At 35.5% G+C, this 26,864-nt stretch overlaps 1 protein-coding gene across 1 annotated transcript; it reads right to left on the bottom strand.

Annotated features, from left to right (window-relative positions):
* Positions 1-13,978: 13,978 nt before the first annotated feature.
* LOC121323022 (ADP-ribosylation factor-like protein 6-interacting protein 6) lies at positions 13,979-26,514 on the bottom strand. The gene is made up of 5 exons (XM_041263739.1): positions 26,410-26,514; positions 26,182-26,305; positions 25,625-25,678; positions 24,941-25,073; positions 13,979-14,871 (listed from the first exon to the last, which is right to left on the bottom strand). Exons 1-5 carry the CDS (start codon positions 26,512-26,514, stop codon positions 14,778-14,780), a joined length of 510 nt encoding a protein of 169 aa, XP_041119673.1. The 3' UTR covers positions 13,979-14,777.
* Positions 26,515-26,864: the final 350 nt, after the last annotated feature.

Genomic DNA, 26,864 nt, shown 5'->3' with positions numbered 1-26,864 from the left:
GCTTGTGACCATCCATCTTCCTCTTGATCACATTCCAGAGGTTTTCAATGGGGTTCAGGTCTGGAGATTGGGCTGGCCATGACAGGGTCTTGATCTGGTGGTCCTCCATTCACACCTTGATTGACCTGGCTGTGTGGCATGAAGCATTGTCTTGCTGGAAACACCAATCCTCAGAGTTGGGGAACATTTCCAGAGCAGAAGGAAGCAAGTTTTCTTCCAGGACAACCTTGTACTTGACTTGATTCATGCCAAAGCTGCCCGATTCCAGCCTTGCTGAAGCACCCCCAGATCATCACCGATCCTCCACCACATTTCACAGTGGGTGCGAGACACTGTGGCTTGTAGGCCTCTCCAGGTCTCCGTCTAACCATTAGATGACCAGGTGTTGGGCAAAGCTGAAAATTGGACTCATCTGGGGGTGCTTCAGCAAGGCTGGAATCGGGAAGATTTGTCTTTGTGAAGGGCGCATGAATCAAGCCAAGTACAAGGTTGTCCTGGAAGAAAACTTGCTTCCTTCTGCTCTGACAATGTTCCCCAACTCTGAGGATTGGTTTTTCCAGCAGGACAATGCTCCATGCCACACAGCCAGGTCAATCAAGGTGTGGATGGAGGACCACCAGATCAAGACCCTGTCATGGCCAGCCCAATCTCCAGACCTGAACCCCATTGAAAACCTCTGGAATGTGATCAAGAGGAAGATGGATGGTCACAAGCCATCAAACAAAGCTGAGCTGCTTGAATTTTTGCGCCAGGAGTGGCATAAAGTCACCCAACATCAATGTGAAAGACTGGTGGAGAGCATGCCAAGACGCATGAAAGCTGTGATTGAAAATCAGGGTTATTCCACCAAATATTGATTTCTGAACTCTTCCTAAGTTAAAACATTAGTATTGTGTTGTTTAAAAATGAATATGAACTTATTTTCTTTGCATTATTCGAGGTCTGACAACACTGCATCTTTTTTGTTATTTTGACCAGTTGTCATTTTCTGCAAATAAATGCTCTAAATGACAATATTTTTATTTGGAATTTGGGAGAAATGTTGTCAGTAGTTTATAGAATAAAACAAAAATGTTCATTTTACCCAAACACATACCTATAAATAGTAAAACCAGAGAAACTGATAATTTTGCAGTGGTCTCTTAATTTTTTCCTGAGCTGTATATATATATATATATATATATATATATATATATAGAGAGAGAGAGAGAGAGAGAGAGAGAGAGAGAGAGAGAGAGAGAGAGAGAGAGAGAGAGAGAGAGAGAGAGAGTAGTGACCAAGGTGGTAGGAGTCAAGACTTGCAGTTGATGCAATCAAATATGAAATCTTAAGCCTGTTACCAGCTCCTGCAAGGAAGCAGGCTCTTTTGTACAGCTGTATCAGTGCTATGCTTCAGAGTGGGAGCTCCCAAGTACACGTCCCACCTCTGCCCATGAGAAGCCCTGGGGCAATCACTGGAACAATAGTTTCCATCTGTCATGTGATTGGTTCACATCACTGTCAGTCCCACCCCATTTCAAAGGAACACCTTTCATCTCCACCACTCACAAGAGAAAATGGCTCCATTCCTTTTATTTCCATTTGTTCCATAGCACTGATTGATCACAGAGAATGTTATGTCTTCAGTAGTGTGATCATCACTGTTGAAGTGACAGGCTACTGGAAATGCAGTGGTGTTAATGTGAATGCTACTTAAGTGTCCTACAAACCTGTCTGCTAAACTGCTTTTATTTTCCCCAATATACAATTTGTTGCATTTCTTGCAGATAATGCAGTAGACTATACCTTTAGATGGACAGGTAAAATGTGCATGAATGTTGAATGAAGATTTAATGCCTCTAATCTCTGCTTCAGAATGAATGTAATTACCGGTATTACATCATGGTCTATTACATGGATATCAAAGGTTCTCCAGAAGGATGAATATCACTGTGTACCACATATTCTCTTATATTCTTGTCTCTTCTATATGACATCAATGGGGGAGTCTTGAAAATAGGTGCTGTAGATGTTAAAGTTTCTTTGCACAATTGTCTGTATCTTTCTATTGGTAGGGTGGTAAGTGAGGACCAGAGGGATTCTATCATCTGTGTGTTGTATATTGTTATTATATAAAACTTGTGTCATTGTCCATTCATCAACAGTCCAAAGCACCTTTGAACATCGTTCCATAGTCCAATTTCTGTGTTCTTGTGCATATATCTTGTGTATATTTAGTCTTGTTCCCCTTTTTTAACATAGGTGTTCTTACTGCAACACATCCTTTAAGTCCTGGTTTCAAGAGTGTCCTTCATACTGTTGATCTGATGGACAATGACAAAGGTGCCTTCTGCCAGTTCTGTTGTCAATTCAACACTTTGCTTTTTTCTATTCCTTAAGGATATTGTCTTCAAGTATTGCTCATCCCTGTTAGCCAGCTTTTGGGTCTTCCAGTTCTGGGTTTGTCAATTACAGATGATGTTTCTCTATATTTGTTGATTATGTTTCTGATACCACAGCTGGAAAATCAAGTGATGCGAGCTATTTCACTCAATGTTTTTCCTTCTTTATGCAAGTCAAGGTTGTTATAATAGTAGAAAACACTAGTGGAGGCTTTGAGTAAATTGTTGATGCTCATAATGCATCAGAGTAGAAAAATGCAACACTGTCTAAGACTTATATATATATATATAGCATATATATATATATATATATATATATGGTTACATATTCAGGACAGAATTCTTTATGAATGTTGTGATAATCAAATGAGTCGGGGAAATTAAATAACCATATTAGCAATATTGAAATAGCATTACTGTTTGCATACACAAACAAGAAAATTGAATTTATAAAGCAAGAGCCAATAAATGAAACAACAGGGAACCATTTGGAGTAAGCATAATATGGCAGTAGCAAAGATAAAAAATAAAATAAAAAACATAGTTCTGTCTATATAAGATTAGACTGTCAGGTAATAACAGTTCAACATTATTCTGCCAGTGGAATCAAATATATAGAACCTATTGAATGAGCTATAGACAGGTGGGACTACAGAAATGCCAAGGGTCAGTAAAGAAAAATATTGTGTCTAATATTATTGCTTATAGGACTGAAAAATATTGACTTCTGAGAACACAAATCAATAAAAACACATTAGGTAAAATGGGATAATAAGGTCTTCTGATAGTTATAATGTAGAAGAAAAGATTGTGCAAAAGTCAATAGTTTATTTTTTCATTGATAATTGAAATGCAGAACTATACTGGCAGAAATAATTTCAGTGTGCCTTTGCACTGAAAGCCATTTGTTGGTACAGGAATGTAAGAAAGAGTCTTCATGAAGCACTGACAAAGTAAAAGGCCAGTGTAATAATAGCACTTAGCCCTTACCATTAAGCCCTGGGATTACCCTGGTTGATTAATCTTCTGGCGTGCTAGCATGACCTGTTTTTTGTGAGTTGACCATAATTGAACAGAGTATTCAGTAATCTAAATAGAAACCACAATGAGAGTGATATAATATGAGTAGAGCTTCTGAGTTTCAGTTTTAACCAATAAAACACCCCTGATACAAAATAAATGAAATCGGTGGATATCCAGTAAACACCTGAAAACACCAGAAAAACTGTGGAAATGGTTCATCAATTCACATTGACTTTACCCTTTATCCATTACGAAATATAACCTACTACAAAAATAATAATAAATACATTTCCCAGTGTTGCTGGGCAATGTCCCACCTTTGGGCTTGTATCTGTCATTGATTTGTTCTGAATACTTTAAACCCCCCCCAACTACTGAGTGACAGCACATTCCTACATTTCTATTGGATACCCCGCTTGCGAGATTTTAAACAAGATTACAGTAAGGCTGGAGCCCTGTTAACTGGATTTAAAGGTGTATTACAGTTAAAATACAGAGGATTTAAAACAGAATTGTGGCGAAAAGTACAAAAATGCATATACACAAAAACCCCAGAAGAATATGCCCTTGACTGTAGGGATTTTATTGTGGAAGACAGCAAAGGAAAGAAGGTACAATTTAAGTGTGCAAGCACTGTCCAGTTACTACTGCATATATTTTGACAGAAAAAAACAAAAAAAAAAAAAAAAAAAAAAAAAAACGCTCAAGCATTTTGGGAATTAACCGAAATCACTAATTTCATCCAGTATATCAAAAACAAAAGCCCCGAAAAAAAAAAACTATTTACATAAATCTCGAAAATAGTTAAAAAATAAGCACTGAAAAACACAATTAATAAAACCCCCAAAACAGAAGCCCTAAATATGAGTTAATTTCATTATACATGTATTCCTCATTTTTGGAAATGTGTTATAGTGTAATCCACTCCAATGCCCCTTTCAGCTGAAATTATTTTGTACTAATATCTCTACGTACTGTAGTACTTTACAGATGTCCCCCTTGTCTCCTTTAGCACCCAGGGAACAATACATTTGAGACAGTATGTTTTTCTGTTTAGCTTCCCTATCCTAACTTTAAATGCTTCAGCTTCACTGATGCTGGAATCCTTCAGGACTGTGGGTGCACAGCTTGTATAAAGTGTCTTGTTCTGTGTATATGTTTTAAAAAAAATATATTAATAATAATTGAGAATTAATATACCGGTAGCTGGAATTTTTCAAACCTCATCAACTTCACTGTCAAGTTTTCCTCCCCAACTGTAGTCTACTAATTACTATCACTGGTCAACTTACCATACTTGTATTATAAGCCTATATTCATAAGTGCACAAAATATCTGACAGGTATTCATTTATGATAATTATGCGAAGAAAAGGAATTATTCTCAGACAAAACTGGAAACTGAGATGTCATTTTCACAGTGATTTTCTCTGACAGTAAACTGACAGATATGTCTCAAATGCCTACAAGCAAATGGTTTATTCATTATAGAGCCTATCCACATATGTTATGAAAATTTCTTTCAAAGTCGATTTAAATTGGAAACAACATTCCATATTCATAAAAACCTATTTTAGACTGTTGCTGGATTCCTGTGCATTAAAAGCAATATTTTGCCTATTGTATGAACAGCTTGGAAAAAAACAAAAACATCATAAGGTGTTCTCCCAAATTTCTTACAGTCCAGTCAAGAATATTGTTACCTGTATATTGAGGCAAAGTTAACAGTGGAACGAGATGTTGAAATAAAAGTGACCTCTATGTGCTAGAACACATTATTTAGTCGAAATGGATCAAGTTGAGTCACGCTCTTCCCAACAATGCAAGCCAACATTTTACTCTGTTGATATAATAAAACCCTCCTCTTGTAGCATTGACTTTTATGGCTAATGTTAACTAACAATATAATTGACATTTCAAATATTATTTGAAAGTGAGCTACAGTATTCACCTGCAGTAATTTAATCACTTCAAGTATTATTTCATAAAGCATAAAGTGAAATTACAAAAATATTATGAAAGGTTTTAATAATAGTGCTTTATAAATCCCAACTTATATTGCCTGTTAATAAGGCTTGTGGTGTGAGTGAAATTATACGGATATCTAATCAGTTCAGGTAGCATGTATTTCTTCTTTTAACAGGACGCAATCAAGGGAACTGGAATATCTTTCACATATTAAACATTTTCAATTATAAGTTGTTCACCATCTTAACTGCAGCTTAAGAAACTGATATAAATGAACCATGCCCAGTCTGCCTGACCTTATCACAGCATCTCTACTGTCTCAGTGGGAAATGAAATCAATTTACAATCTGCTACTAATGCAATGTTGAAGCTGAGGAGAGACCTTTCCTACAAAATGTGCTGCATCTGTGTGTCGAGATAAGGTGCAAAGAGGAGTTTTCAGCTGCAGGTTTTGTTATTTCGGGTTTTACGTCAAATGTTTATTGCTGGTATGTTTGCCAGCATATATTAGGCTTATTGCCATTGATATACAGAACCAGAAAAAAAAAGGCATACAGTGTTTCACGATTGATGTATCGTCTTGTTATTTTAAAGATAAATTAAAGACTTATTTATTACTTTATGGAAATTAAAAATCAGGATGGAGGTCATTTTTCTGAATGGAATTTAGTGGATTATATGTTATAAGTTATTTCATTTTTTATTATAGGCTAAGAGTCACTGTCTTAAATCAGTGAACTGAAAAATGTGTACTCTAATATTAGCAGACTCATGTTAATTACCTTGAGGTCTGGATGAACTCAATTTAGTCAGGCTCTTTTTTTAAAATACTTTTCAGTGTTACCACTGAGTTGCTAAGCAACTAAAAAAGTCTATAAAAATTACGTCATTCCTTGTCTATTATGTCTGGCCATCTACAGTGTCAATATTTTGTTTCAAACAGAACAGCTGTTTCTGTCCAGGCAAGTTAAAAAATATCCTCTTGGGGCAACAACAGTTAATATAAGCACACTGGGGTACAGGTGGGGTTAATGATACCTATTGATTGCAGTCTTTTGTTAAATCAGTTTACTTTCTATTAAATATATTCAAGAAATAAAAAGGTGGGCATGTTTCAATTCGATCAGGAAAAGCTAAGCCTATTCTCTATAATTCATGTTTTGCATGGATTATCACAATGGTTGCAGGAAAGTGTAGAGAAAAACAGGAAAGCAATAACTGGCAATTGCAATGTAGAACATGACCGGGAGCAAACTGTTGACCTTTTACCTTCAATATCTTTCTGATAAGATAACACCGTGTAACAATTTATTTATTTATTTATTTTTTTGTTCCTGGGTATTAAGTGTTATTTCTTAATTGCTTATGCCTCAAAAGTATAGAAAATGGCTATTATTCCCCAGAAACTTTGCTTTTGTGACCAGGACAGTGATATTTCAAAATATCACTATTTCCAATGGGAAAACGGGCGAATGTGTCTTTTCGTTCACATAAAGTCAGAAAAAAACAACATATGAATCCAAATTAACATGTATTTATACTAAAGTAATACAAAAATGACTACAAAAGATTTAGAAGTGAGTAGTTTTTCGAGATTTACGATTATACTGTAATTACTACAATTATTTGCCATGATTGACTTTTGTTTGTAGAAAAATATACATAATTCCTATTGATTCACAGTGACATAGGTATTGTTACCTCATTTAATTTAAAATCAGAAGTACATATCTGTTTCTGTGAATCTATCAACACAATTGTCTGAGTGTGTTTTGTCAGGGACACTCTTAATATGGCACTTTCTGTATATACTTGCTGTACTGTGAATGTAGTCTTTTAAATATAACTATACCAACTGACTAGAGATAATCCCATAATTCAATGTGAATTTCAGAGGATTTGGAGTTTTGAAACTTCTAGCTTTCCATTTCCTGCTCACAAACCAACCGTCTTCCTCCAACACCGACTGACTTCAGCCCTTCGTCATTCAGTAAAGTACTGAACCACCCTGACTACACCTAGAATTCGCTATTGATGTAATTTACCTCAGGAACCACAAGCACTGGAATTGATTCCAACAAGAAGCTAATGGAAAGTTAAGTACGTCTTTATGTAATATTGCTACCAAGTATTATGTTCTAATATCAAGATGAACATTTGTCTTGAAGTGATCATTTTCCAGAATATGGAGCAGGACTCCCGGTAATAATTATGGAATCAGCCTGTAAAACCAAAATGTGAACATGAATTTCTCTTTACACAGTTTCAGAACTATCTGGGAGGCCTATGTAGTCAAACAGTCATCTTATTAACATTGAATCAACTTTTTCAGCAGGAGGTTGGCCATCACAGCCCTGTTCACTTACCTCTCCAGCAACGCACAAACCTCGGCTCATTGGACAACACCACAGGTAACTAGTTCACACTCTGCAACAGTCTGTTGTAGGAATGCATGTGACTGTGTTTTTGTAGGTCATTGAAAAGTCCTTAATCACATTCCAATAACATCTTAAACCTAATGAGCAATTAATGAACTTTTTTTTTCAATTTTCAAACTAAAACTTAATTATTTTTATTTTAAATTTAAAGAATGGATACAGCATATCAGCTATATGCTTTATGTTTAAAGGGGCTTCATAATTTTCCAGCTTTATAAAAAAAAGACAAGTGTAATCAATTATAACATGACAGTCTTCTATTGATATAAGTCAGTGTGATACCAGTATATGTGACTGCAATAACAATGTGTTTCAATGCCCACATTAAGTCAGCTATTTATATAAATAAATGTTGCCTATGAGAGCAAAGCACTTGCAATGAGAGCTAGTGTACCATGGTGGTCAGCCAGCATTTTGGGTGATTATTTCAGTTTTAATTGACCAAAATATAAATTAAGATTAAATAGAGATGAGTATCATATTAGGTGTATTAGAGTTGGATACTGGTTAATTAGAGATAATATATATTTTTAACATTATTATACTGTATATAAATAATTTCATACTGATGGTATAACAATCGGTACGTTTACATGACAAAGCGTTTTCCGAAAACTAATGTTTTTGGAAAACTGAATCAGAAAACTGATTTGCTTAAAATGTCACTTTTCTGTGTTTACACAATTAACGATTGAAAATTTAATTAAAATTCAACTGTATACATAGATTGAAGTTTTCGGAAAATGCAGGATATTTTCGCATGCAAAGTACTGTTGTAGCCTAAGTACGATTTGAACAGACCAGACATTTCTGCGACAGAACGGAGACCAATCCAATAACTCAAGTGCTTTATCGAAGTGTTAGGTCTTAAATTCAAAGATTACTACACTGTACCTCTATTCAGATTCCCCACAATGTGCAATCAGCCTTTCCAACAGATCATCCTGTTGTATATTACCAGTTTCTATTGCAGACATTATTTTAACTTACCACGTCATTCTAAAACTGGAAAACATTTGCTGCTTCACTATGGGCTATTACCAAATACATACACACTTTAACAAATGTATTACTTTATCCCTAACTAGACAAATGGATGCATGTAGACTGACTACAGATTATTAATATTGTCTCTTTTCTAAAACCACGTGCAGGAGAAAAGGGTCAAAGTGTGCACATTCACAGTATGCTATTTCAATAAGTTTTCCGAAAAGTGTGTTTACATGATTTTGTTAGTTTTCCTAATTTAATCGGAAATTGCTAGGTGCTGTTTTCCGAAAACTGACTTTTGGAATATTCTGATACATTTTCCGAAAACTGTGTTTACATGACTTTTGATATTGATATTTGAAAAATATCAGAATTCTTATGCTCATGTAAATGCACTGAATGACATATGACAATGGTTGCAGTCTGGTCTGTCCATACATGGGCTCCAGGGTATTTAATGAGTAATGTAAGCAAGCACCCAGTTTATGGATTTCGCTTCCCAAAGACACAATATCAGTTATGTGACCTTGTACCTTAAAAAGTTACAATTTGTTGGCAACCAGATAATCCACCATTCTATTACATTTTCAGTTATAAATTGGTTTAAAACACTATATGATATTATTACAGTAAATAATCTATATATTACACTATATTGTTTTTAATATATAGCAGTGCAGGCTACAAATATTAGGAAAAACTCAGATGACTCCAGTGATCTGGTGTTGCATGCAGTGTTTTGTCAGACAATCCATCGCTCCTGAGAGTTTCTGGGCTACCTGACCTTGTGTCATGCCAGTTACCCAGGATCTAGTGGCACATTTGTACCTATGAGCACTGGCACGCCAACCAATTCAGGGACAGGAATAGAACCCTCCAGGCAGACCATCTGCTATCTACGATTGAAAAGCTCTAAAAATCAATTTATGCAATGTGTTGTTGATTTAAAATGTCCTTGTTTTATTGCTCACGGTTTATTTTTAAATTAACCTGTTGACATCAACAAAATGTGGAAATGAGTGAAAACAAAGACACTTTTGAGCAGTATTTTATTTTTATTTTTAAATATCAGTGTGAATTTGATTTAAAAAAAAAAAAAAAACTAAAAATAAACTGTTTCTTTGTTTGATGCATGAATGCATACATTTGTCCCCAGCCTAAAAGATCTGTGACCTTAGTAAATCACTAGCTTTCTATAAAATGTGGTACATCGTGTAGGACTCAACATAGGCTTATTCGCAGACACAGAAATACACTTTTGATAAGGCAGTAATGAGTTGCACTGAATGAGACATTTTGAATGACATGTTAGGACTTTGTAAAGTTTGGATTTTGAAATAGCTATTTCACAGTGCTGATTAAGTTCAGTGAGGTTGCCTATTACTGGTATTCCTCTAGGCAGTAGTGCTTTTTCCAGGTATTAGAAACCCCTTTTTTCTATTCAAACATGTTGCTGTAATTGTTACATTTTGTTTTCTCCCTGCAGTGATTTGAGGCTGGTTGCTTGTTATTTTTTCTGACATCTCTGTTTATTTAAAGCTCTTCAGGGCTTTTTTTTTTTTTGGGTTGTGTTAAGAACTACTATGTACTATTCAAGATTTAGCAATAAGATACCGGAAGTGTACAGCAGTCAATTTGTGACTGCTAATTTGGGAGCAAGGCAACATAAAAAAGTGAGATAATACATAAAAATCAGCAAAGTAGCTACAGTTGTGTAATGGTATAATGTGTAAATCAATTTGAAATGAATAAGATTTACAGAACACTTGTCTGCTGTACGCAGACATCATCAACAAGACATGACCCTTATGGGTTTGAGGCAGTGGGACAATGATAGCACTACATTATAGATAAAAATAAGACAAATCTTGATTATATTGGACTCTGATGACTGAATGCGGTACAGCACTTAGGCATATAACCAGTTACATTGGTGGCAATCAAACAATATATAATCCTTATAAAAATGTGGTAAACCATGCTAACAGCAGTGTGTAAGGGTGAAAAATTTAATTAAATTATTTAACTATATAGGTATCCATGAGGTAAGAGCAATGTATAAGTAGATTACAATGCAATTGAATCATTTTGGCCCCAGGATCCCCACCTGTCCCAGTGGCACAGGTAAGGCTTAGAAGTGACCAAGCCTCCGAGGTGGAAGGCAGGTCACTAGCCCTCTACATCCTGAATCACGGCAAAGTTGCAAATTCCTACAAGTGACAACACTACTGTATAGCGCATCACCCTAACAGAGGGAATGCTGTTTTTTTTTATAACTGTCAAACAATGATTTATATGTATAGTACTGAATGAATGTTTGGGAATTATGTTAGTGGTAATAGAATGCATTAACTTTACATCTACCAAATACTGAGAGATATCCAGATTAGCATGTTCACTGTGCAAAGTCTGGGAATTGTACCTGAAACTACTGAAACATAAATCAAAGCTGACAGACTGTCAGCACAAATTAAAGCAATGACAAATGGAAATGCATGGTATGGAAATCCGAAGCCCAAAGTAGCGATCACTGCCAGCTCATGAGATTTGGTTATCTAAAGTAATTAGCACCACTACAACATGATGAATCCTGGAAATGAAAACATGAGGAAAATAAAATTATGTTAATAATATGAAATATATCTACACAAAGGAACACACAAAGGAACCCAGCAATCCCTCAGCAGGTAACGTAATTGTAGCTAATAAAATAGTTCTATGCATTTTCCCAGCGATGGGAATTTATCTATTGCCATGGTTTAAAATGAAAATACATATTTGCTTTAGCATGTATTTCTTTCAAAACTGCACATTTAAGACATTTAGTGAATGGATGTGCACACCAGTTAAGATTTATGGAATGATTTTGTTAGCTACAACCATTTTAATATTACATCAAGGTACATTTTATTCTGATGGAAATTGTTATATTTAGGCTTTATACTATTCATTTTTATTAATTTTTTTGCCAAATCGACAATTAATATCAATGTTTATTTTAGAAAGAATTTACCGTTTTTTTTTATCTTTATTCTCCATTCAAGCAGAGATTGGGCGAAATCGACATTATGCTTTAAAAAAAACACATACTTTTTATGCCATTGAGAAACGTCTTATTTAGGGAAACCCCTTTTATCATATTCAACATGTAACAAAACCATGGCTACCAACATTCTAATTTAAATAATGTTTGGTCAGAGCAGAGCTATACCTTGTATAGATATAGATTCAACACAAATTACAAAATGGTCTCAAATAACCCATAGAAAACACGGCATATAAGTGTATTACAGACTTTTATAGCACACATTTAGTAAAAAATAATATGCACAGAACAAAACATTAGATAGTTGAATAGAACTAACTTGCATTTATTATTTGGAGTCTGAGCTGCCCCTCTCCTGTTTCAGGCTCAGCACAGCTGGATTCAAGAGTCACTGGAAGGTAAAGCAGAAGGCGACTTGCAGGTGTTACAGGGCAGTAAAGGGTTAAAATACAAGCTTAATATTTGTGTAGTTTACAGTAAGTGCAAATAATACTACTAAAATACATTATGAACTAGGATGCACCAAGTTATACAAGTATAAGTAGTGCTGTAGTGCAAGGAGAGTGCATTAGCTGAGGACCCAGTAGTGTGGTGATGAGGTCAGACAAGTCCAGTACATAATAGGAGCAGCAGAGCAAGAGATTTACAAGAGCAATCTAAACAGCTTCAGATGTAAAACAGGAAGGAGCATCTATATTGTGTAAACAGAAATACATTAAATAATCTGTTTGTTAACAGCACTGTGTAGATTCATGAACTGAAGAATTCTTCTCCATAGGTTTAGGTCTTGAAGACATGTAGGAACATATTTTCAAAGTGTTTACTCTAGTGTTTAAATTTAAATATGTGCATCTTTTATATAAGAAAGGTAAGACTTCTTCAATTTTTAACCTTACTATAATGATAGTGCCTTCTCTCAAAGTTACATTATACAGGCCTGGAAGTGTAAAAGAATGATATGAAATGCCATAGAAACTTTTTTCAGGGAAGCAATAATAGGATCTTATCTATTATTAGTCAAATATTCAGACCATTTTGGGAAAAATAAAACTTTACTTAATCCTCAAGAGAGCAAACCTGCCGCTGTTGTACCAATATAAAGAAAGGTAAATGTACGTTGTGGTGTGACAGATCTCATAATGAACTGAAGTGCATTACCATTATCATAGAAACAGCCCTGCATCTTTTTGATGAAGTTGTTTTATTCTGTACTCAAAATCTGAAAAGCCTCCGGTGGTATTGAATTTTTCAAAGAGAACAAATATATAAATTATTTAAAATTTGAATTCCATGTTGAACATTACTTTGAAATGGTTCCCACACAAGGATTATGCAGTGTTGGTATGTGATCTTTTCATTTTCTGTGGATCCTGGAAGTCTTGTTCAATCAATTTAACAATAACATCACAACTACATAACAGTCAAGGTGGGATAAAAGGAGTATTGATCTCATGCTTTCTTTAGAAAAGGCTAATGAGGAGGCAATTCTGATAAAATGGAAGTACCATGCTCCAGTCAAAATGGTTTAAATGAACAATCAAGAGACAAAAAAAAAAATGAAATCGCTTGCTAGCCAATAAACACTGGAAAAATTGTGGAAATGGTTAATCAATTCACGTTGACTTTACCCTTTTCCCATTAAAAAATAAAACTTACTACAAAAATAATAATAAATACATTTCCCAGTGCTGCTGGGCAATGTCCCGCCTTCCTGACTTGCATCTATCATTGATTCGTTCTGAATACTTTAAACCTGCCCCAACTACAGAGTGTCAGCACATTCCTAAATTTCTATTGGAGATGAGATTACAATCAGGATGGAGGCTTGTTAGCAGGATTTAAAGATGTATTACAGTTAAGATACCAAGGATTTAAAACAGAATTGCGGCAAAATGTACAAAAATGCCTGCACACAAAAACCCCAGAAGAATGTGCCCGTTGTTGTGATTTTGTTGTGGAAGACAGCAAAGGAAAGAAGGTACTTAAGTGTGCAAGTACTGTTGGTTACTACATATTTTGACAGAAAAAAAAAAAAAAAACAAAAAAAAACACTCAAGCATTTTGGAAAGTAACTGAAAACGCTAATTTCATACAGTATATCAAAAATGAATTACATAAAACTTAAACAGCTAAAAATAAGCATCGAAAAATACAATTAATAAAACCTGAAAAACAGAAGCCCTAATTATACCTCAACAATTGTGCTTATTGTGGTCTACGAAATCAGCAGATTCTGTAGTAGGAGAGAGAACAGGTAAACATGTAGCGCTTTAAAAGAAAAAAACAATTTAAAACACAGTGCAAATGTATGCATATATTAGTGTGCTTCAATTACTAAGCGTAATGTGCCTGCAAGTGTACATTTCAACAATTAATTTTCAAGATACAGTAAAGTAGTTCATGAACTGTAATATCTTATCTTATCCCACATACAATGAAAATGCTAAAGTACAGGTTCATATTTTTTAGAAATAATAAAATAAACTTTTTCCATTGAATTTTAGTTGTTAGCATTACTGCTGAACTCAGAATTGGGTGTTTATAGTTATGGATAGATTATTTTAAGTGATAAGTTAAAGCACAGACTGGAGATAATCAATGCTGAGAAACTTAGTGATCCCTTGTGCCCTATTTAAGTTGATGTTTTTCCTTGCAAGAATATTAGAACAAAAAAAAAAAAGTCTACAGTCAAATTAGTGCAGTGTTTTAGTACAACTATAGCTTACAATACAATGGGGTTGTTTTTATCAACCTAATCAAAGGGACAGTATTTTTTAAATAGCTGTATTCTACCCATATCACTTCTATGTCATGGAGTTTAATAGCACAATTCCATAGGTCAAACTCAGACAACATTATACAGTATGTCTAGACAAGTGACTGCTGTAGATTCCTGGCTTCAAGAAAGTAGGCTAGTCGGTGCAGATTCTGTTCAAATTAGACACCAAATTACTGTCAGTGCCGCCATGATTCCATTTAGTATTGCCATGCTGTAGCCAATGTGAAAGGAATGGCCAGTTAACTTCCTGAAAAAGGAAAAACAACAAAAAAAGATATTATACATATGGAAAATAAGAGCAAGACACAACAAATAGCGATAGTGCCCGCTCGATGAAGGCTCTACCGTGTAGTAGTTGATCTTAACTTTCATGGCGCCTCATCTTTGATTCCAGGTCTATATTTCAATGATTTCATTGTATTAAGCTTGTAATGGAATGGCACTCGAGTGTTTCCCAAATCAATGTTCAGTAATAATGTGAACTGCAACTGCTGGTGTACTATATGTTTACCCAGAAGCTTGCTTACTACTACGGCTAAGACCCTGGCACCGTAAATCTTGCTTTCAGTTTAGGCAGAGTGCCGTGCATATTGTAGACACTGAACCTTGCAGGACAGTAAATAGTATCTCGGTCAGTTCTTGCCAGGGTGCTCGATTTTGCCAGGACAGCACCATCTGACTCTTATGATACATTTACAATTAGGACATCACTCATTTACAAGTGAAACTACATATTTCAGTTTGATAGCATGAGCTGACTTTGGGGGCCTTTGTTATCTGCACTACAGCTGCGCAACCATTATTCAAAGTAACTATTTTGATAAGGATGTAAAAATGTACTGTTTATACGTCAACATTAGACAACACCCTTGTAAAATCTGAAATAAGAACATAAGAAAGTTTACAAACGAGAGGAGGCCATTCGGCCCATCTTGCTCGTTTGGTTGTCAGTAGCTTATTGATCCCAAAATCTCATCAAGCAGCTTCTTGAAGGATCCCAGGGTGTCAGCTTCAACAACATTACTGGGGAGTTGATTCCAGACCCTCACAATTCTCTGTGTAAAAAAGTGCCTCCTATTTTCTGTTCTGAATCTTTTGTGCGGGACTTTGTCAAAAGCTTTCTGGAAATCTAAATAAACCATGTCATATGCTTTGCAATTATCCATTATCAATGTTGCATCCTCAAAAAAATCAAGCAAGTTAGTTAGACACAAACTCCCTTTCCTAAAACCATGCCGACTGTCTCCCAGGACCCTGTTACCATATAGGTAATTTTCCATTTTGGATCTTATTATAGTTTCCATAAGTTTGCATATAATAGAAGTCAGGCTTACTGGTCTGTAGTTACCTGGTTCAGTTTTGTTTCCCTTTTTGTGGATCGGTATTACGTTTGCAATTTTCCAGTCTGTCAGTACCACCCCTGTGTCAAGAGACTGCTGCATGATCTTGGTTAGCAGTTTGTAAATTACTTCTTTCATTTCTTTGAGTACTACTGGGAGGATCTCATCCGGCCCAGGGGATTTGTTTATTTTAAGAGCTCCTAGTCCCTTTAACACTTCTGCCTCGGTTATGCTAAAGTTATTTAAAACTGGATAGGAACTGGATGACGTGGGGCATTTTGTCAGTATCTTCCTTTGTAAAAACTTAAAGTAATCCTTTAATATATTTGCTATTTTTTTTTCTTCATCTACGATTTTGCCATTTGTATCTTAAACATTTAATCTCCTCTTTGAATGTTCGCTTGCTGTGGTAATATTGGAAAAACATTTTGGAATTGGTTTTAGCTCCCTTAGCAATGTTCATTTCTATTTCTCTCTTGGCCTTTCTAACTTCCTTTTTGACTTGCGTTTGCAGTTCTGTGTACTCTTTCTGTGTACTTTCTTTTTGGTCCTTTTTTAATGCTCTGTAATGTGCCTTTTTTCGCTGAATATTTTTTTTAATTGATCTATTAAACCATTTTGGCAATTTAGTTTTACATTTAGATTTGTCTACTTTAGGGATGTAATTGTTTTGCACCTCTAGTACTACATTTTTGAAGAACAACCATCCTTCTTCTGTGGGTGTTTTCTCTATTTCACTTCAATCTACTTCTGTTAGTCTCCGTTTCATACCTTAATAGTTTGCTTTTCTAAAATTGTAAACCTTAGCTTTAGTCATTACTTTGGGGGTTTTAAAAAATATTTCAAATGAGACCATGTTGTGGTCTGAGTTTGCTAGTGGTTCTCTGACCTCTGTTTTAGTTATTCTGCCTTCGTTATTTGAAAAGACTAAATCAAGGCATGCCTCCCCTCTAGTTGGTGCCTTGACAAATTGTGTTAGGAAGCAGTCATTTGTCATTTCCACCATTTCAATTTCATCTGTGCACTATTCCTGACACCAGACAGTGTGAACACCTGATTAGTGTTATTATTTAATTGGGAGTCAATGTAAATTACTGCTATATATTACTAATTAACAGGATATAAATAGCAACTTTTAAATTGAGAACTGAAATACCTTTTTATTTTGTAAATTTAGTATCTTGAATAAACCCACAGACATGTTTTATAATTGCAAGCATTTGCATAATGAAATATATTAAAAAAAGAGCTAAAGACATTATAAGAACTTGTTATTTTGACAACACCTTTACCAAATCCTTACGATTCTACAAACAAGATATACATTGTCATATCAAGTGTATAATACTGCAAGTAAATAGAACAATCAATACATTAAACATCTAAGATACAGAAGGATCAGAACCCAGCTATGTATTCTGAGACAAAATAAACTGGTGGGAAAATTTCTGATTAGACACTTTAAAATATCTCCCCCCTATATACACACACACACACACACACACACACAGTCAAAAGTTTGAGTACACCTGCTTGAAACCAGGTTTTTAATGATTATCTATGCTTTTAACTGTATAAACTTGTCTATAAACACTTAATATTTCATTATATGATTTCATTATATGATTCAAAGAAATGGTCACCCAAAGCAAGGGGATTTCAGTCTGAAGCCCAAGTTAGTTAAAAGTCTGAAATGTGTAACACGGTGTTACAACACTGGCCTAAGTATAAAAGTGTCTTTGTAAGATGTTCTCTGAGTTAACTAGCATGCTACCCAATTAACCTTATTGTTAACAGGTGAGGGTCCATGATTACTATAAATATAGGTAGCATAGGCACAAGTTTGTCATCCCTGAATGTAAGGGAGCAGAAAATGGCAAAATACACTCAGTTACAAAGAAAAAAAGACTAATTACTTTAAGAAATGAAGGTCAATCTTTAAGACAAATCGCAAGAACTTTGCAAGTGTCTGTAACTGCTGTGGCCAAGACCATCAAATGATTTGAGGACCAAACAAGGTCAGGCAGGCCAAGGGTGACCTCAGAATCTGAGAACAAGTTCATTCGAGTCACAAGTCTGAGAAACCAGCCATTAACTGCCCCTGAAATACAAGCTCAGCTAAATGCTACTAGAAGTACAGATGTTTCAACATCAACTGTTCAGGGGAGATTGCGTGAAGCTGGCCTAACTGGAACAATTGCTGCAAAGAAACCATTGTTAAGAGTGCAGAATAAGAGGAAGAGACTTGCCTGGGCCAAAAAACACAGCAACTGGACGTCTGAGGAGTGGAAGTCGGTCTTATGGACCGACAAGTCAAAATTTGAAATATTTGGGTCCAACCACCGAATACTTGTAAGACGCAGAGAGGGTGAGCGCATGAGTTCTGCATGTATGGTTCCCACTGTCAAGCATGGAGCAGGCAATGTCATGGTCTGGGGTTGCTTTGCTGATGACAGAGTTGGTGATCTTTACCAAGTCCATGGCAAGCTCAACCAGCATGGCTATCATAGCATACTTCAGAGGTATGCCATTTCATCAGGATTACGGCTAGTTGGGCAGTCCTTCATTCTTCAGCAAGATAATGACCCGAAACACACCTCAAAGTTGTGCAAGAACTATCTGGCAAAGAAGGAAAGTGAAGGACAACTCAATCTAATGACCTGGCCTGCCCAGTCTCCAGACCTCAATCCCACAGAACTTGTATGGGATGAACTGGAAAAGCTACCCACAAGTGCCCTACATCCCTACAAATTGCTGCAGAAGAGCTGGGAAGACATGTTGGGTGATTTCTTAACTGAATGCCTCGTGTTTGTGAGTCTGTTATTAAGGCAAAGGGTGGCTATTTTGAGGAATCCAAGATTTAAAGACAATTTTCAATTTTTTTGAACATTGCTTTGATACTCCTTGTTTTGTATATTGCAACGTGTTTTCATTTTCAAGTATTTACAGAAACGTATACGACGTAAAACATTGTCAATTATGAAAAAAAACCTAGTTTCCAGCAAGTGTAAAACTTTTGACTGGTACTGTGTGTGTGTGTGTGTATATATATAAGCATCAAAAGAAACGGATCACTTACATTTGAACATCAGAAGAAACTTGTCACTTATATTTGGATAAAATTCACTAGATGCGATCGAAAAACGACAAACTGTTTTAGAGCAGGTGCATTGACTTCTTATTGTGCTGTCTGACCACTGACATCACAAAGATGCTGCAAAATGATCTGTCGATCTTGTGCAGACGTTGTGACTCTTGGTCTCCAAGTTCGTGGCCTGTCATTGACAGAGTGTGTCTGGTTCCGTCTCGCCAGGTTTGAAATTGCTGGCTGTGAAGACCCAAGGCGGCGAGCCACAATACGCTGCCCTAATCCAGCCTCCAACATGCCGATTGCACGAAGGCGCCGCTCTCTTGACAGATGTGGCATATTGTTTTTTATTTCTGCGATTTTTTTTTTTTTTTATTGCTTGCAATTCATCAGCAGAAATCACGCTATCTCCAGTGTCCAATCAACTGTCACACTAATTAGGTGATTAAGTGCATATGCTTCAGTCTTAGTCACTCAAGCATGTCATGTTCAAGGGTGAATGACTGAGTGATTAAAAAGAAACCAATAACATTTCAATGTCCTTGATTTATATACTTTTCAAAAATAAATGTGTTATAATAGTGAAAAGTTTCGTTTGATGTTCGGGATATATAAAAAAGGTTAATCTTCACATTATATTTGTTTTAAGCTTCTAATATGCTATATATGCTATAACTTTATCAACATTAAATGTGACACGAATGACTTCATAGTGTGTACAAATTATTTTTGTAAGCAGTTTGCATTTTTCCACTGAATTAAAAATTTTTTATAGGTCTACATTCTGTGCTCTACAAGTACCCAGGACATGAATCCTTTCTGTCTGGATCTAATGTGAGCAGTAGTTTGCTGTGATTGGCTGATTGATCGCTCTGTAAATCAGTCACGCTCAATTAATACCTCCTGGGTACATTGGCTGAATCTTTTTCTGAAGAATTTTAACATACTAACCAATGAACTCTGCCTGACCTGCACCAATAAGCTATCCCTCCGGCCAGAACTGCATTCCACCCCTAATGTTATTGTTTCCTGCTTAATCACAACAAAGATATATTTATATCTAATTCTATTTACATGGGAGATGGAGCTTTGTCTTTATTAGAAGACATTTACATTAACTTACTGTTCATGCTTTGGTAATTATTCTCTCTCAGAAATGTGAAGCTATTATTTGAAAAGTTAAGGTTTGTTTTATTTATTGTGAACAAACTGCTATTATAAGTTTTTGTTAACCAACTATAATTCCCTTTGCAACGAACACAGCCAAGGTAGTCCTTTATACGCTGCTGAGTAATTGTGTAGAGTTCAGTAATTATAGTGCAATACATATTAACAGTATTCGCAAAAGAACCGTCTTTGTGACTAATGATCTTTTACTAAAAATGACATGCATGAACAGTGGATTAAAATAATCTGAATGGAAAAATATAAAACTAAAACCTTATTTAAATAAATCTACCAAGCGGTATATTAATGTGAATGGTTCCTCTTTGATTTCTATGAACAGCCAAATAAAGATAACCTAAAATTGGGATTCATGTTTGACTAGTCACAAGCACTGGTTACATGAATGCATTTGTTATTCTTTTCTTTTTTGAAAGAACACAAATGTATTGTATAATATACGGTATAAAGACTCATTGGATGTTTTGATACAAACCTTACAAGCAAATGTTCCAAGAAACAATGTACCATAAGCACATGCCTAACTTCAGTTTGTGTTGTGAAGAGATGACGAACTACACTTCATTCCCTACCACTGATTCGTTGTGGGGCTTGCTTATTAAAATCATGCCTCTTTTTGAAGAGGAGATAATTGTATATTCATGAATCTCAAGATATTTAATAAGCAATATTGGAATATATTGATATAATATACAATACCAAATGCATGCATTACAATTGTACAGTACCATGATACATCAGGCACATGGTTTTGAAAATATATCTCAATCATAAATAGGTCATAATGACTAGACAGTATGAAGTTCAACAACAACAGATGAATGGTTTGAAAAGACAAAATACTGTATGTATGCCGCGCATACAGTACCGTAAATACAGTACTAACAGCAACACAATATACCACTTTCACAAGGGGTGTGGAATCTTTAGATGACTGTTCACGGTTGTAAAGTAAATTATGCACATTACTGTCTTGTTTTTAGTTTTCCTTTTGAGTTTCTTTACAATGTTTTTCAATGTTTTTCATATTGTTGCCCAACGGATTCTGTAACCTATAGATGATTGCTTTCAAAACAGGCATACTGTTGGACCCCATTTTATATATATATATATATATATATATATATATATATATATATATATATATATATATATATATATATATATATATATACACACACACACACACACACACACACACACATGTATATATACATATACACACACACATATACACACAGTGCCTTGCTAAAGTATTCAGAGCCCTGACCAATTCTCTCATATTACCGAATTACAAATGGTATACTGAAATTTCATTCTGTTTGATATTTTATTTTTAAACACTGAAAATCAGAATCAATTATTGTAAGGTGACATTGGTTTTATGTTGGGAAATATTTTTAAGAAAAATACAAAACTTAAATATCTTGCTTGCATAAGTATTCAATCTCTGTGCTGTGGAAGCTCCCAGTTTGCATCGATGAAAGAAGTTGCCCTAACGAGGACACAATTACCTTACCATTGGCCTCCACCTGTGAACCATTAAAGTTGCTGTCACATTTTCTGGATAAAAACCCCACTGTTGAAGGATCATTGGTAAGGCTGTGAATCTGAAGGAAAATGAAGACCAAAGAGCATTCTACAGAAGTTAGCGATAAAGTAATACAAATGCATAGATTAGGGAAAGGGTACAAAATAATATCCAAGTGTTTGGATATCCCAGTGAGCACAGTTGAAGTGGAAGTGGAAGCTGCATCACACTACCCAGGCACTGCCAAGAAAAGGCCATCACTCAAAACTCAGCGCTCAGACAAGAAGGAGACTTGTGAGAGAAGCCACAGAGAGCCCAACAATCACTTTGAAGGAGCTACAGAGTTCAGTGGCTGGGAGTGGAGTAATGGTGCACCAGTCAACCATATCAAGAGCTCTGCATAACACTGGCCTGTATGGGAGGGTGGCAAGAAAGAAGCTGTTACTCAAAAAGTACCATCTGAAAGCACATCTGGAGTTTGCCAGAAAGCATGAGAGTGACCCAGCTGCGATGTGGGAAAAGGTTTTGTGGTCAGATGAGACCAAGATAGAGATTTTTGGCCAAAACTCAAAGCGCTATGTGTGGTGAAAACCTAACACTGCCCATGCCTCAAGACACACCATCCCTACCGTGAAGTATGGTGGTGGCAGTATCATGCTGTGGGAATGCTTCTCATCAGCAAGGACTGGGCATCTTGTTACAATTGAAGGAAGAATGGATGGAGCAAAATACAGGAAGATACTGCAAGAGAATCTGCTTCAGTCTACTAAAAAACTGAAGCTTGGGAGGAAATTCACCTTTCAGCAGGACAATGATTCCAAGCACAAGGCCAAAGCAATATTGGAGTGGCTCAAGAATAAAAAGGTGAATGTCCTACAGTGGCCCAGTCAAAGTCCTGATCTCAATCCCTTTGAGAATCTGTGGCACTATTTGAAAATTGCGGTCCACAAGTGTCGTCCAACCAACCTGAACAACCTGGAGCAAATCTGCCAAGAAGAATGGGCCAAAATCACTCCGACACTGTGTGCAAAGCTGGTACATACTTACCCCAAAAGACTTAAAACTGTTATTGAAGCGAAAGGCGGTTCTACCAAATATTAACTTCCAATTCTGCATTAAATGCCAGAAATACTCCGCAGGCACAACTTGAATATTTTCAACTTCAGACATCAATTTCCTATTTAAAAAAATCCTCATACTTTCAGCCATCATCTCCTTTAATTATATTACCTCAAACCTTTTGACAATAGGAAAAAATGCATGGTTTTAAATTCCTAAATCAAGCATTAAATATTAAACATGGTAACATCATGAAAGCTACATACAAAAAAGAACCACCAACAGTCTGCATTTGATAGACAAACTAATTACCAAAGATGCCAAGTGGATCTTTATGTATAGATCTTGTGTCAGCTTCTTTCCAATTCTCTCTCCTGAACATCAGCAGATTCCTGTGCTGTAGGCAGTAGCATTGATTTCTTGCTCATGGCACAAAACAAATAATGCCACCTGCATATAAAAAGGTTAGGTTGTAGTAATAACTACAGTATAAAAAGATATCTAGACAATGTTACACTTGAATGGTATTTCAGTGCAATGGTTTACACATTTAAAATAAACAGATCTATAAATGTGTATGTGATTTATTTATTTACTTAAATGGACACCTCATTATTTGACATTATTAGTGAGGCACAACATTTATACTAGTTACAACGCATAACACAAATAGCATGACTACAGTGTTATGAAGAGGCAGCCCTGTATTTAACGACAGCATTTGTGGACACTAAACTGATCATTTATTGACCACGTTTTTAAAGCGCTAAAAACAATTTACTTAAATGTAAATCGTTATTGCAGGGCTGATGCACTTTACTGAATGCATGCAAGGGCTTATTATGCAACTTCAATATATTAAATGTGACACCAATGACTTCATAGTCAATGTCAGAACATTACAACATGTTTCTGTGCTCTGAATGTCAATAATGATTAAACACACATTGACTTTTCAGTACACTACATTATTCACTTAGAATTACACACAAAGAAACATCTAGTTCAGAAATGTGTCTCGACAAATTAACAAGGGCATTTTGAACTAGATAAATGTAAATATATTACATTGGTAAACCTGGTGTCATGTTTAAATGTACACTAGCTGATAAATACCCCAGTGTTTTTTTTTTTTTTTCAAAAAAATAAATAAATAAAAAACCTGATATGTAACATGTGTACTGATAAATACATCCCCATTTAACAATTAAGTGCAGCTATAAAATACATGCATTTAACAGTATAGTATTATATGCAACATAGTATCACAAAAACATGCAATAATAACCTATAGCTAGTTCTGCTGTTATTGGGATGGTATAGTGGTACAGTAGGGCCTGGTTTTGATCCATCCTGGTAGGTTACCCTGCCTAAAAGCTTCATGAACATTTATATTTCAACTTATTTAACCTTCAGCCAGGCAAGTTTGGTTGTACAGTACATTTTATTGAGGGCTAAAAACATCATACTACTCCTGCACACACTGCCCAGTGCTGGGATTCAAACTCATCACATGACAGTCATAGATTTTATGGAGCTTTCATGCACTACAGTATACATAAAGTACAGATTATTCAACAGGGACACGATGGTTTAAACTCCAGGCTTAACTGAGTTTTTCACTCTGTCTATTGTGCAAGATTACAAGATGATGTGTGGTTTTTTTTGTATGTTCATAAATAGGCATCACCCGGTAGTACCATCTAGTGGTTAATATTTATGCAAACAGTGTAGCATGAATTCAGTTTTTTAAAGAGGGCAATTCTGGTCAGCCTCTTTCTGCAAAATTGTGTATATATGTAAGCATATATATCTAAGTACATATATCGACAATGCAATTTTAGATCAAAAATATTAACAACATGGTGTGCACAGTATTATTGTAAATTGAACAGTATGTTCTGTAGAATTTTTTAACTTTCATAACTATTCTCAAATTTAAATAAATAAAAACATGTTAGAAAGTATTTTAGAAACTAAGCAAAATGCTTGAGAAAGTTTAATACGTATGTTTGAATCAAAATACTGTAATAATTTCCCATTTCAAAAAGTAATAAACCCAGAGTACAATAATAGGCAAAGAGAATAATGAAGAGTAACACTGATATCATACCTAAAGCATGCTGGGGAGAGGGGAGTCGGAGGAAACATTCCAGGTTCAAACGAATCAAGGTAAGTCAAGGTCCAGGAAAAACTGCAACAGGCCAGCCCAGCACTCAAGGAGAAAACAAGCAAACTCCAAAATCCTGGAAAAACATGTAGAAACGTGAACTGTTACTCAAATGTTGCAGTAGGCAAAAAAAAAAAAAAAGTATGCTGGTAAGCGAAGATTATGAAATTAGAAATACAACATTTTATCACACTGAAAAACAGCATCCAAAACTTGTATTCTATAAATGTGTCCGCTAGTTTGTACCACTGTTGCACAGAGCATATTAAATGCATTCCAATTAAAAGAGACAGAAAATATACAATATAAATCAAAGGTTTTAACTGAATGATACAGCCCCAGCCTTTTACATTAAGGGTAGGCAGAGATTTACAACTCAGTCCTGGAAATTGCTTCAGCTATGTTCTGCATGGACTATACTGTATAGCTCTGTATTGGATTCAAGATTATGCATTATAGAATACCTGAGTACATAAATATAGAATATCAAGATACTAATTTGAATAATCAATAATGTTATATATTAGCCCAGAAATGACATCCAACAAACTATCCAACAGATAGTAACTGTAGTATAATATTGCATCATACTAATTTGCAGTTTTAGTATAGGCCCCTATGCATTACCCAACATGTTTATTTCTGTACCATCTTCATTTCTTTCTTTCTCTGAACGCAAATCTGTAAGATATAAAAAAAAAAATAAGTAGCTTCATAATTCAGGAAGTGTCTGGCGAGAAATAAATACACTATTAAGTTAAAATACTGAGATCGTGGTTACGGATTCAACAAAGCAATGTGGAATGCTGGTTCACAAACATACTATGATTACCCACCATTCGTGTTATTTGTTTATTTAGCAAACACTTTTAACCAAGGCGACTTACATAAACTACGGTGTGTGAACTATGCATCAGCTGCAGAGTCACTTACAACAACGTCTTACCCGAAAGACTTGATCAGGGTCACACAGCGAGTAAACCGGAGACCTCCGGCTTGCACACCCTCCTATCCGTAGCTCCCAAGCTAACCTTAAGCATAACAGCCTTTCATTATGGTGCAAATAAGTGGTGTAAATAACTTTTTCACAGTGGTGGTGCTTTCATTTCTTGTACAGCATTCAGCGTAGCCACCTTCCACTATGCAGAGATATAATGACTTTACCCTAATATTGATTAGTTTACCTTTTAAAAAGGCATAGACGAATGCCAACAGAAATGCAACAACAGAAAGTATTACAACGCAACAAAGCATTGCAAAGAGTCTGGCTGGCCACTTCTTGTAGATTTGCTGGTGGAGGAACACATATTGTTACGTGACTCAATGTTCCCTTCTGATGTGTTTCCGAACTCTGCAGTGTTGCGCTTCTGGCCTCGGGAATTGCCTCTATCAACAGGATCGTCTTCTCTCACCAAGTCTTCGTCGAGGTTTCGAATAATATTAATATCTGGGTCCCAAATAAGTGGGGGTGAATCGGTTGCTATTTTCCGAGTCCTAATGCGTACAGTTCTGGGCATTTTAATACCTTACGTAACCTTTATATTACTGAACCAGTCAGTTGTACTTGAAACAACATAACAATATGCCACTGAACTGATTATATATATATTATATATAATATATATATATATATATAATATATATATATATATATATATATATGTAACACACTTCAAAACAAAAATGATCCAATACTTCCTAACACGGTTTTCAAAACGCCGCCGCTTCTTCAGAATCCTTTCAATCTGTAACCAACCCCTTTCCACAACCAAAGCAAATGTATCCAATCCCTCGTCACAACTGTCTTTCAACGCGTTATTATAATAGGCTACAATTCAAGTCAATCTTCTTTTTTAAAGTCTGGTTG

The sequence above is a fragment of the Polyodon spathula genome, chromosome 11, assembly GCF_017654505.1.
Source record: "Polyodon spathula isolate WHYD16114869_AA chromosome 11, ASM1765450v1, whole genome shotgun sequence".
In the NCBI taxonomy this organism is placed as follows: Eukaryota; Metazoa; Chordata; class Actinopteri; order Acipenseriformes; family Polyodontidae; genus Polyodon; species Polyodon spathula.
The sequence above is the reverse complement of the archived record's forward strand: the minus strand, read 5'-3'. Positions and strand labels throughout refer to the sequence as shown.

Coding starts and splice junctions, on each gene's coding strand:
- LOC121323022 (XM_041263739.1), bottom strand. CDS start 26,514: ATGCCCAGAACTGTACGCATTAGGACTCGGAAAATAGCAACCGATTCA. Junction 25,074..25,624: donor TACAGAAATAAACATGTTGG/GTAATGCATAGG, acceptor ATGTTTTTCCAG/GATTTTGGAGTTTGCTTGTT. Junction 14,872..24,940: donor CTCTCCCCAGCATGCTTTAG/GTATGATATCAG, acceptor TTCCTTTTTCAG/GAAGTTAACTGGCCATTCCT.